Raw genomic sequence first — 12,226 nt, 5'->3', positions numbered from 1 at the left:
CCCCTATCTTAGCTCAACAACCAACCCGCCACACAGGCTGTAGCTGCTCCTGCACCCCATTACTCCAAAGGCCCCTCACCTCTTTTTTTCAGCCATTTTTTGAGGTGAGACCAACATAATTTCTTTCTGCTAGTGTTTACCTGATCAGTCAAGATGCCCCCCCGCCCCCTTCTAGTTTCCTTGTGATGAATGACCGTTGGCCGTCTCACCGACAGCTAGGCAGCTGATGCCACATAATTACAGTATCACCATTTAGGCAAAATTACCAAATTACTCCAGTCCTCAAGAGGCCTGGAAGAGTGACAGGCCAGCCAACAAAGGAAACACAAATATCTGAAAAGAGAGGGACATGGAAGACTACTTGGGCCTTACAGACGAGCAGTGAAACGAGGTTTGTTCTGTTCGTTGAGAGTGCACCCATTACAGCCAATGAGAAGCCAGAGAGCAAGTTGATTAGTCTAGAGAAGCAGAAGCACTTTTTCTTTCATAAATAATGCAAAAAAACATCTGGCCTCTCCTTGATATCTGATTTTCCTATTCGTAGACATTAATTCATCTTGAAATCTTAGGGAATATAATCACAAACAGCTTGAAATTCATCCCAACATCAAGGTCTGACTATTATCTTTTATGCATTAAAGGTTTAAAAAAAGTCTACCTGAGAAATATTACTCACCTTCCCTTGATTTAATTCTTTGTTTGTATTTAATACTGAAGAGGCAAGATTATCATACAAAAATGGTACTTCTTCTACTTATTTAACAAAGTACAACTTTTACATTTAAAACTATTACTACTTAATACCATAATAACTGACAGACAGACTGAATGAGGTAACAAAACAATCAAAACTGTCTGAGATAGAGCCTGTCCACGGTATGGAGTGTGCATGAAGTGATGAAGTGACATTTATGATGTGAGTGCTAACAGTGAGCAGTAGAGAAGATGTTGACTTAGCACTGTGTCTGGTCGGAACTGTGAAGGCCACCAGGTTTGAGTTAAGCCCCACTAATTTATCTGCTACAACAAAGGATTTCTTTCACTTAGCCTTGAATCCAAAATGGAAAAAAAACACACCTTGAAACAGTCACACTGTGTCTATTTGATCCATTATGTAGAGATAAAGTACAGTCTGTTCAGCCGTCTGCCATGTTAGCCATTTCATTTATGAAAAAAAAGGCTAACAATGCACTGCTGTTGCATGAAAATCTCATAAAATGTGCTATTTTCACATAGGAATAACAGCCCGTCTGTGGCCTGAGAAAATTCAATGAACCACTGGAATCATGGGAGCCTTTAAAAACCCAGTGGATAAAGCAAAAGAATAAAACTGCATGGGGGTCAAAATCTAAAAACAAGGTGTTTTGATAGTTCCTAAAATAGGCAAGAAGTTCAAATTACCTCCACCTATCTAAATTACTTTGCTAACACTTTGCTTGAAGGTATCTACATAAGAGTACATAACACATGACACTGTCATGAACACATGAACCCTAACTAACCCTAACCTGTCATGACAAAAACCGAATGACACTAAATGACAGAAGCGTTATGTCAAACATTTATGACTTGTTTATAATGTTTATGACACGTTCATGGCAGTGTCATGTCACTCTTATGTAGATACCTTCAAGTAAAGTGTAACCATTACTTTTTACTGTTTATTTACATTTGCTAATGCTGCAGGACACATTGAAATACATAAAAAAATTCTAAACCAAAAGTCCAAACTTGAAGGAAAACAGTGAAACATCTTGGTCAAAGCAGCTCCTGAACAAGACTAAATCCTCTCTGGTAAACAACACGTTGTACCCAAATGATTCAATTATGGGTTGTCCGATGGCCCTCTGAAAGTGTCAGCCACGCTGTATGTGATGCGGTGGAGACTGCTTTGATAAACATGCTCAGCAGAATGATAATGTTCTAGGGGGTAATTTAATCAGAATGGGCTGTATGTCACTTACTAATAGTGGGCACTTTGCTGTGATTTATCTGTGTTTGCTGAGTGGAGAGAGACGGAACAGACGGCCTGGTCTCCCAGATTAAATAGGGCATGGGAAAGATTCCTCACGCTATCAGGGAGAAACATTTATCACAGGCTGATGATTAGTATTATTAGCACAGGTGCAGTTACAGTAAACACCAGAGACTCCCATTTTGTCCTGAAAGGGAGCAGTAGATAAAGAAGGAGGCAAACTGAACTGGTGTGTGTCTCCCAAAGGTGTTTGGTCTAACTATGGTCCTGTAAGTTCCACTTAGGCTCCCTACCAAAAGTACGCTTTCTGAAAATCAGATGCTGAAACAAACATTCAAAGCCGCTACCACAAAGTTTGCGACAACAACAGCTCTGAGTATTTGGCTGTGTGGTGTATAGCCGGCATGCTTATAAAATTAGTACTACTCTGTCATTGAGCTATTCAACTTTGCCATCAGGAGGATGAGCTACTATCTTTCATTGTGGCAATAATTTCTAAATAGGAAAATTGGAGATAGGAATAACAACAACAAAAAGAGACCCACCCTGTACTTGTTCATTTAGTTCAAGAGTTATAGGCTAAAGAGTTATGATGCGATGATGTCTCAATCATCACATCCTAGGAAATGTTAAAAAGCCTGCTGCTCAATACAATTATGGAAAACGAGAAAAATCTAATGACTTGCTATGAGAGGATTTGCATGACCTTGATTGACTACACTGATGACCTTCATTTTAGCTTAGTAAGACCTGCAAATGTTGTAGTCATAAGTGGATGATTCAGCAGCTTATGTGAAATACCTTTAAAAAACCAAACTATTTCTCTGTTCAATAAGCTTAGACACATATTAGAGATAAAAATGAATACAGTATGCATACGGCATGTAGAAATTATTCCAAATATCTAAAAATGATGCTGATGCTTCCTCATAATAATAATTAATAATATTATAAAATAATTAACAAAGACTAAAAAAGAACTAGGCCACTGTTATGAGAGCAGCATGATAAAACAAAGCATTGGCTCTTCTTTCTTGTAGCCAAATAGGATTTATTATTTAAAACATATACTTAGAGCTCAGAGAATAATGGCTAGGGGGAGAGAAGCAAAACAATAAATAGTCAAACATTTTGAACTGTCAATCTAAAGTAGCCCTAGGGTGGAAAACAAATCTGGTAGAAGATTTCAGATGAAATTGGACAGTGAAAACACCCGACGTCTATCTAAAAGTTCCTTTGGGACATTAACTTTCTCAAGCAGACCTCTTGTTTGAACTCTAAATAAGTTCTAGGTCTGCTGTGACAGATAGGGCTGAAATGTGCAAGTGCAGATTAACCCTGCGAGGTCTTTGCTAAACGTTATTAGCGAGAACCTGTGGACAGGCATAATAACGATAAGATTCAGTCTATTGAAGAGTGCAGTCACTGCAGCTCATCCTCAGATATGTCACACATTTAAATTACAATAACACCTTGTACAGAATAGGATTAGGGCCACATGTGAAAAATACATATTTGTGTTCTGAGTTTAAAGTCAGAATTCTGAGAAAAAAAAGTCAGAATTCTGACTTTTTCTCAGAATTTTTACTTTACTCTCAGAATTTGACTTTAAACTCAGAACTCAATACATCTTTTCACATGTGGCCCTAATCCTTCACAAAATGAAAATAATATGCCACCAGATTAAGTACCTGAGCCCGAAAAGGCACCATACTGGAGAGTCCTTGGGCCCTATTTTAACGATCTGAAACTCAAGTGTGAAACGCAAAACGCAAGTAGCTTTGTGGGCGGATCTCGAGCGCTGTTGCTATTATGCCGGCGGGATAAATGAGTCTTGCGCCCGACGCAAATCTAAAATGGGTTGGTCTGAAGTAGCTAGGTGTGGTTTGGGCGTAACGTGAAAATAACCAATCAGAGCGTCATCTCACATTCCGTTTAAAAGCAGGCGCGCTTGTCCCATGGCGGATTGCTATTATGACGGTGGATTTGCCTGGCGCACACCAGCAGCAGCTGTCCGGGAAGCAGCAAAGTAATAAATGCCCGTTATGACCAGGTGGCGATGTTGCTGCAGCCTCTCGGGTGTATCTCCTCAAGTCTGGAGAGAATTGCTGCAGCCATGGAGCGTGGGTCTCCAAACGCACCACCTGCTCCTGTTGTGCCCCTTCCTCCTCCCCCCCAACTCCATCTCCGTCCACCCGCTCCACCAGGAGCACATCGCGCATTACTCCCGGATCAGATTCCGCCGGAGTGTCAAATCCCACCGTAGTTCAACATCACGTCTCCTTAAGTCCTCTAATATTTCCTCATTTATGTCATCAACACATCCATGATTCATGGAAATGTTGTGTAAAACCCAACAAGCCACAAAGAATGCTGGGACTTTTTGAGGACTGTACTGTAAAGTGCCTCCTGATCCATCCAAACACCTGAAGCGCATTTTCAGTAATATTTTTCTTTGTAATTATGTATGGTTTGCAAAAATGGGAACTGCTGCGCCCGTTTAGATGAGAGAAGTGTATGCGCGTTGTGCACACGCTACATTATGCCCAAGCATGCGCCCCTAAAATAGCATCTGAATAACGCGCTACTGACTTTAGACCAGGTTTTCCCTGGTCAGTGGCGGAATTGTTTTCTGAAACTGCAAAATAGCATCAGATAACATTTGCGCCGGAACACGCCTCCTCTTTTCGCTGAACCGCCCCCGGAAGCGCAAATACATTCCCTAATTTACCGACGTGCGTCTGTGGAGGGAAAAGTCCGCTGTGCGTCGGGTGCAAAATAGGAATGATACATGCGTCGGTGTACAAAGGGAATTGCGCTGAGTGCAAGATAGGGCCCCTTAACTCATTCATCATGCCATCAAGTGAGAGTTAAAAAGATTTTTTTTTTTTAAACCATTCAATATCTTATCAGACACAGCACTGCTAATGCACTTTACAACATTTAAAAAAAAAACACAAGTACTAAAGCAAATGTTCAAAGATGACTTAATAATGTATCTTCAGAGGACTGGAATACAGACACACAGTATAATGAACACCATTAAAAAATGATTTCAGCAGTTGAAGCGGCACAAAACAACTGCAGGTGGTAAAGAAATAAGCTGTAACAAGGGTAGCCATTCTGAATACCAATATGAGTACAATCCCCAACGTTTCTATTCATTTCAACTTTTCAATTGATATTTGGTCACATTTTAGGCATAGTGCATATTTTAACTTAAATGCTAAAAATTGAACAATTATGGACAATGATGCAACATATCCTCTAGTATAGTCATAAATATGTGACTTAGCTTGTTACACTTGACATCATATTTTTATTTGATCATTAATCTATGAACAGATGAGTTACTTGTCTAGGGCAAATAGACAATTTCCTTGTCATATTGATGTAGCGGATCATTTTTTTTTTTTTTTTAGTCTTTCCGCTATTCTAGGTGGGTAATTACTGTCATTGATTAATAATCTGGTCCAGCCCCACAATAATCAGTCCCACATGTGCTTGGGCCTCTTAAAGGAAAGGCTCATTTGCCACTGGGATTCACAGCCCCAACAGCTTAGTTGGATGTAATGGAGAGCAATTTTCTTGTCTTGAGAAAGAGAAAAAAAAAAATGTAGATGGGTTTAGTCCGGTCATTTTCCATTTCCTCAGCACATCAAATCTCCAAACAAGGACAACTCTGATTTCAGATCATGCTCTTCTCCCTGCGGGCAATAAGTAGTTTTCCAGAACACAAGGATGTGTTTTATTGCTTTACCAGTTATTTTGAGTATTATGTCCAAATTGCAATTTCTCCATTTCTTACAAAAATAACATAATTGACTAGCCTAATCCTTTGTTGAATGAAATACAATACATCATGGGTGATATCTTCAAATAACACTTGAGACTCCATAAATGCTGTGAGATCAAGAGAAATGGCTGAATTCATAGTATGATGGATCGCTTATTTCCATGCATTGTTGGTTGGGGTTCAGCATGAAGCCAAGCCTAAATCCCTGAAAATTTAATTAAAAGCAAAGTGATTTACAATTTGTTGTACATTATTCAGGGTTTATCGTTCTTTATTTCCAATTATATGCATTGGACTGGATTTCAGAGAAGGGGGCCCCCAAAGAAGTGTGCAATCCTCTAAAAGATTTATGTGTTTATAGCAAATTGTAAAAATCCGCCTTAATGTTCAGGCAAAACTGGTAAGAGAATGCCCAAATTGGAAATACTGGGCATTGCCAAGATGTAAACGATAAATGGTCCATCTGTCTGAGCTCTTCTCACTCTTGGAAAAGTAGACAAGCCACCATCTGCAGATATGTGTCAGCAGAAGCAATTTTGCTTGCAATGAGAGTGTGAGTCCACATGTGTACATGATCTAACATTTAACATCTCTTGTTATTCTGGGGGCGCGCCGCTGCAGCAACCTGGGCTTGTGCTTACTTCTTAAGGCAACTGAGACTGTATGGAATAAGCAGCAAGATCATGCTCATGTTCTACTGGGCGATTGGAGAGCATTATCAGATATGGAATCACAGCATGGTTTGGCAACTTAACTGTGCAACTAAAAAGCAGGCTGGCCAGCATACACAAGGCAGCTATGAGGATAATAAAGAGGAAAGAGTACAAGCCCATACAGAGCCTGTATGAGCAAGCAGTCAGAAAACAAGCTGAAAGAATCACTGCAGACTCTCTACACCCTCTCTTCCCTGAATATGAACTTCTGCCATCCGGGAGAAGAGTCCGTATGCCCAGATGTAAAACAGACAGACTAAAGTTATCGTTTATTCCAACTTCCGTCAAGCTGCTGAACTCCAATAGTAAATCTTAGCCCAGCAGAGCAAGGGTGCAGTAAATACACCAGCATTTTTGCACTTCAATTATTACAGTTAATTCTTAGGATGTTGTGTTGTCTGTGCTGGCATGTGTCCTTTTGTGTCCTTTGTGTCTTAGGACGCTCTGTTGATCTCACTTTCATGTTGATTTTATCTTACTGTATTTGTATTTTTTTATTTGAGAATGTTTTTATGTTACATATTGTTTGTGTTGTGAAGCAACGGATTTTGGCACTGTGTCCAAGACAAATTTCCCCTCAGGGACAATAAAGTGTATTCTATTCTACATAGAGGCCTGCAGGCACTCATTCATTACTATTTTGAAGATAGACGTAAAATATATATGTTGTCGGAAATGTAAAAATTTGTAATAATAGTTTTAATCTGGAAAAATGTATGTGTGTTCTCTTGTGGTAGACTTTTACAGCTGACATTTCTTGGACAAGACCAAGTTGGTCCACAATGTGTTATTTGTCAATTTTTGCCACAATTTAAACGTCTTTGCATTTGAAGTCTGACAGAAATAAATCTGTGAAAGCGCTAACAAGGCCAACTTCTTTACTTTCCAAACACCTACTATTACCATAATAATATTTCACCTGCTTCAACTGTTTTGACTGACAAGACAATGAGATGCAAAAACTAACTCCACCAACAACTTTCAATGTAGTTCTCAATTAGGCTAATTTTTTTCTGTCTGATTTCTGTTACCGAGTAGAAAAGCTGGTATAGCTTTTTAATTGCTTATAAATAACACTTTTGCATAGTTTCAATAGCCACCTCTGTAATTATACTGAGTATCCATCCACTCTGAGCAATGACATGAGGCTGAAGTTAATAATTTGATTAAAATTAATTTTATGTCAATTTTAATCAATTAATGCATTTAGCTTTAACCACAGTGGTGGGCTATTAACATAACGCTGACTGCAGGCTTTTATCCTTTCTTGCTACGCCTACATGTACCATCCCAAAATTTTGGTAAATTAAAAAATTTAGAAGTTGTGTGCCGTCTTGTTTGTTTACTTTGTTCAGTAGTGAGGGGGTGGACAGACTATTATTTGAGATTTCATAAACCGAATAGATAATTGTTTGCAGTCACGGCAGCTTTATAATGTCTGTGTTGGTGGAACAAACAAGACAGAGACGGAATTAATGGCAAAATAAATCCAAACACTGGATAGACTTTGGGAACGAGTGAGATCGCTTGTCAGAGCTGAGCGCTCACAAAGAAAAGTCAAGCGGTTGTCATTTTCCGAGAGCAGACGAGACAACACTGATGATGACAGTGATCAGAGTTGGAAGATAAGAAGATGATAGCGGCTGGGAGTAAAGCTAGCTCTAATATAAAATCACATTCAAAAAATAACAGACTGTTCCCGGTAAAGAACTACACAATCTATTATGATTTATCAGCACAGAGAAGGTGTTTTGCCCGGAGATAATTACAATAACAGTACCCAGTGGCAGTGTGATTGCTCCCAGGTGACATTGCAGGTTATTAAATTGTCATTGTGCACCCTGTTTTTGGCGCTGCAGACACTTGAACTGGCTGCCCACAAGACTGACTCACAGTTTATCTGCTCCATTTGTTTGACATCTTTACGACATACCATATTAACACAACCTAATTTCATCTGGGCCTCAATGTCTTCTCTTGGCTGTCTCATGGAAATCCTTCAGGGGTTAGGTTAGGACTGCTGGGACGTTTGTCTCGACCGAATTACACCAATTGACATTTCTTCCATCCTATCTTGTTTTCCATTTCAAGTTTGCAACGGAAGAAACTTGTGACAAACTTTAAAGGTCCAATATATTGTAATATATTTACTGTATTCAATCCAAAAATGACCCCAATGCATCATCAGATATTAAGGAAACATGCTATGATGAAATACTATATTTTCTGACAACAATGCTAATGCCAGTATTTTCTCCTTTTGAAATTTCCGTTCTGTGACGGAATTTCTGTTTGTGTTTTGACCTGTGTGTTGGTATCAACTGCCCAGTTTGACAGCCAGGCCACGTTGCCAGATATACCTATAAAAACGTAAACCCAGCGTGCTACAGCTGTAACGTTAGGACAGCCATAAAAGCAGTAAACAAACGAACGGGATCAACGGAGATAGATTCTACCAGACCTAAAAACAAACGGCATGTTTTTTAACAGTTGCGTGACCAGAGACGTAACAAACCCCGGGTAAATATTGGAGATGTATTTGAAAGATGGAGACAGCTTAGAGCTCAAAAGGACGCGGAGTTGGCTAATATCCACCTGAACAGGTAAGCATTAGCTTCAGGCTAATTTATCACAGCTACTATGGACGGGCATTTTATGTCATTTCAATATTTGTGTAGCTACTCACATTGAATTATATAGCTAGAGTACCGAGTTGGTTACTCACAAAAACAGTTGAGACACAGCCAGTAAAGTGATGCCGACTGGTCCAGACTAACGCCACCATGCTAACCCTGCTAACTGCTAACCCTGCTAACGTTACCGGAGGACCAGGCAAGCGGACCAAGGCTGTTTACAACGTGTAGCCTGTTCAGCGGCTGTTGCTGACAACGGTGAGTTATTTTAAGCCAAGAGATGGGGGCTGTGAATCGGAAAGAGAGGGCCGTGAGTTTGCAGTGCGTTCAGCGATTGTTGCCGTAATTCTAAGCCCAAAAAGTGTGTATTTCAGTATTTCGGTTGAAAAAGGACAGCAAGGTAGTGGTATTTTTAGCGGTATCGTAATTCTAAGCCGAAGAAGTGTGTCTGTCTGGCGTGTGGAGAGGACGGTGAGGTTGTGGGGTTTTTAGCGGTTGATACTGTAATTCTAAGCCGAAAAGGTGTCTGTCAGTTGTGTACAGAGCTACAGAGGTACATTTGTGCGTGTGTGTTGTTGGTTAGAATAACACTGTTAACACTTTACGGTAAGGGTACATGAATTATAATGAATTCATGCATGAATTAATTGATGTAGGCTATATATTATTATGCATTATGTAAGTAATGATTTATGTGTTACTGCATTCCTTAATATCCCATGAATCATCAGGAATTGACGTGTTCATAGTCTGTCATTCGTGACCTCATACATGAACAACACAACTAAAGCATTAGGTAGGTGAACTCATGTCAATTCCTGATGATTCATAAGATATAAAGGAATGAAGTAATGCACAAATCATGAATTAATTCATGCGTGAATTCATAATTCATGTACCCTAACTGTAAAGTGTAACCATTGCCAGTGTGGCAGCAGTTCCAAATAATTTGTTTAGTGCCATGCAATGAAAAATACCTTTTCACAAAGTTTTTCACAAGTTCAGTGGGTGCATTTTCCAAAAGAATGCTTTAATTCGGAAAAATAAAGTTGGTCCCACACGAAACTCAACGCAATGACTTTTAATATTATTTCTTAGATATGTAGGCTACATACAAAGAAAATTCATGAATATTAACTGAGATACCCCATTATGTTGTGAGCAGTAGGCCTATGTGTGCTGTTGGCAAAATTGTGTCTAATCTGTCTGTGTCTATGTCTGACCTGGGCTGGCACATGTTCACGTTAAAAAGCGTGTGCGTGCACGAGCACTACGGTCACGCGCAAAGTGTCCCGGTTTTAGTTACGGGAAAACTGGTCACCCTATTATAAAAGTTGTTACATTCTGAGGGGAGGTGACACACAACGCAAACTTTCGTAGACTTCAGAACAAAACATGAAATCAATGGTAGAGACAAAAAGTAAGAAAACACTGCAGTCCCATTACACTGCTCATTTGTGGCATGATGGTAAGAGTTATGTTATCTGTTCACAGAATAAATCAAGGATGAAAAATCAGTCAAATTAAGCAACTAATAGCTTCCTTAATGTCTCTGTTTGTGTGCATATGACACTCCCATCCAGCCATACAACAAGCACCAATCATATTAATTAACTTCCTATTTATCACAAATTAGTTTTCAAAACTAATAAATTATGATTAAAATGGTTTTATTTTGGACATTAAAAACATCCCCGCTCCTACACCTTTGGAGTGCACGCTAATGACCCCAGTCATTATGTGCAGGTATGCAAGTGTGTATGTGTGTGTGTGTGTGTGTGTGTGTGTGTGTGTGTGTGTGTGTGTGTGTGTGTGTAGTTTCATTTGCACTACTTCATAGAAACTATGACCTCAATTCAAAATATAATGCATGTGCACACATCAACTGCAAAATCAAACCGCTACGCAAAAACACAATTTCTTTGTGATTTTCTGCATCAATGCAATGCCAGTGCAGTCCACTAGCTGGTTCAGGAGCCTTGGGTTTGAATAAATGAGGGTTGTTTTATAAGAACAATATAGATTACTGCTGGATTATACAATGTTTCACTAATGTTTCCCACAAATCTTAATGTTCTCTAACTGTGATGTAGCCCTAAATGGCAGCACTTTTGATTAGAGAATATTCCTGCAAGGCACCGGTGCACAAATTACAGAACAAACATTAACAAAAAACATATTAATTAAGGGATACTCACATTTTGCAGGGAGATCATAGCCGCAGGTGATCTTGGCTTTGCCGGTTTCACAGCCATTTAGTGAGTGGCACTCATCATACAGACAGGACCCCGCCGCTTTGTGTATGCAGCCATCCACTGAAACACAGACAGACATACAAAGAGAGGTAAGGCCTACCTGTGGAGAAACAGGCACACGGCAGATCTCAAACTAGCTGGGCTAATTACCAGTTTGTGTGCTTTATCATGTCAAAACAAACAAGCATTTACAGGAACAGGACCAAGAACATGCTGAAAATGATGTTGATCAGTTTGATTCCTGAATCCCTACGCTCTCAAATTATCTCCTGAGCTCTGTATGTCCTCTCTGTAGGGACATTGGGTCTGCCATAGTGTGCTGCGCCTGTTGCTGGTAAATATTGACGAGCTTAGGAATGAAATTAGCTGGGCTCGGATCTAATGACGCCTCCACACACACTGAAAATGAGACTGTTCTTCCTGTAATCCCTCTCCACTGTCAACATCGAAATACATTCAGATCATTAACTGTATTTTTTCTGCCCTGTGGTGGGAATCTTATATCTGTCCTGTTCTCGGTGGTGAGCCTGTTATGATGCCGATCTGTGTTCTGATTCTGTCGCGTTCCCTGTTGATGTGTGTCCTGGTTCCACGGAGACCCCGGGTACCCCGCCCCCCCTAAGGTTTTAATTTTACCGGGTTAAGGCTGCGATACACTTGATTGATGGCACGTCTTACACAAGGAGGCAGAGAGATAGAAATCCACATTATCCGTCTCTGAAAGCCTGACATCCCTCCAAGAGCATGTTATCAATCACACTGAAACATCATAAAATCCTCCTCAAGTTGTCCTGTAAAAATCCTCACAAGCCATTAGAGGATAACAGAGCCAGGAGGAGGAACAGTAGCAGTTG

At 39.9% G+C, this 12,226-nt stretch overlaps 1 protein-coding gene across 5 annotated transcripts in view; it reads right to left on the bottom strand.

The window, feature by feature from the left end:
* Positions 1-12,226, bottom strand: part of macrod2 (mono-ADP ribosylhydrolase 2) — a 442,811-nt gene that overhangs the window by 245,805 nt on the left and 184,780 nt on the right. For all 5 annotated transcript variants that reach the window (XM_028603086.1, XM_028603087.1, XM_028603089.1 and 2 more), the window contains exon 5: positions 11,316-11,432. In XM_028603086.1, coding sequence (XP_028458887.1) covers positions 11,316-11,432 — 117 coding nt within the window. The remainder of the gene's footprint in view (positions 1-11,315; positions 11,433-12,226) is intronic.

This window comes from Perca flavescens, chromosome 17 (genome assembly GCF_004354835.1).
Source record: "Perca flavescens isolate YP-PL-M2 chromosome 17, PFLA_1.0, whole genome shotgun sequence".
Lineage (NCBI taxonomy): Eukaryota > Metazoa > Chordata > Actinopteri > Perciformes > Percidae > Perca > Perca flavescens.
The sequence above is the reverse complement of the archived record's forward strand: the minus strand, read 5'-3'. Positions and strand labels throughout refer to the sequence as shown.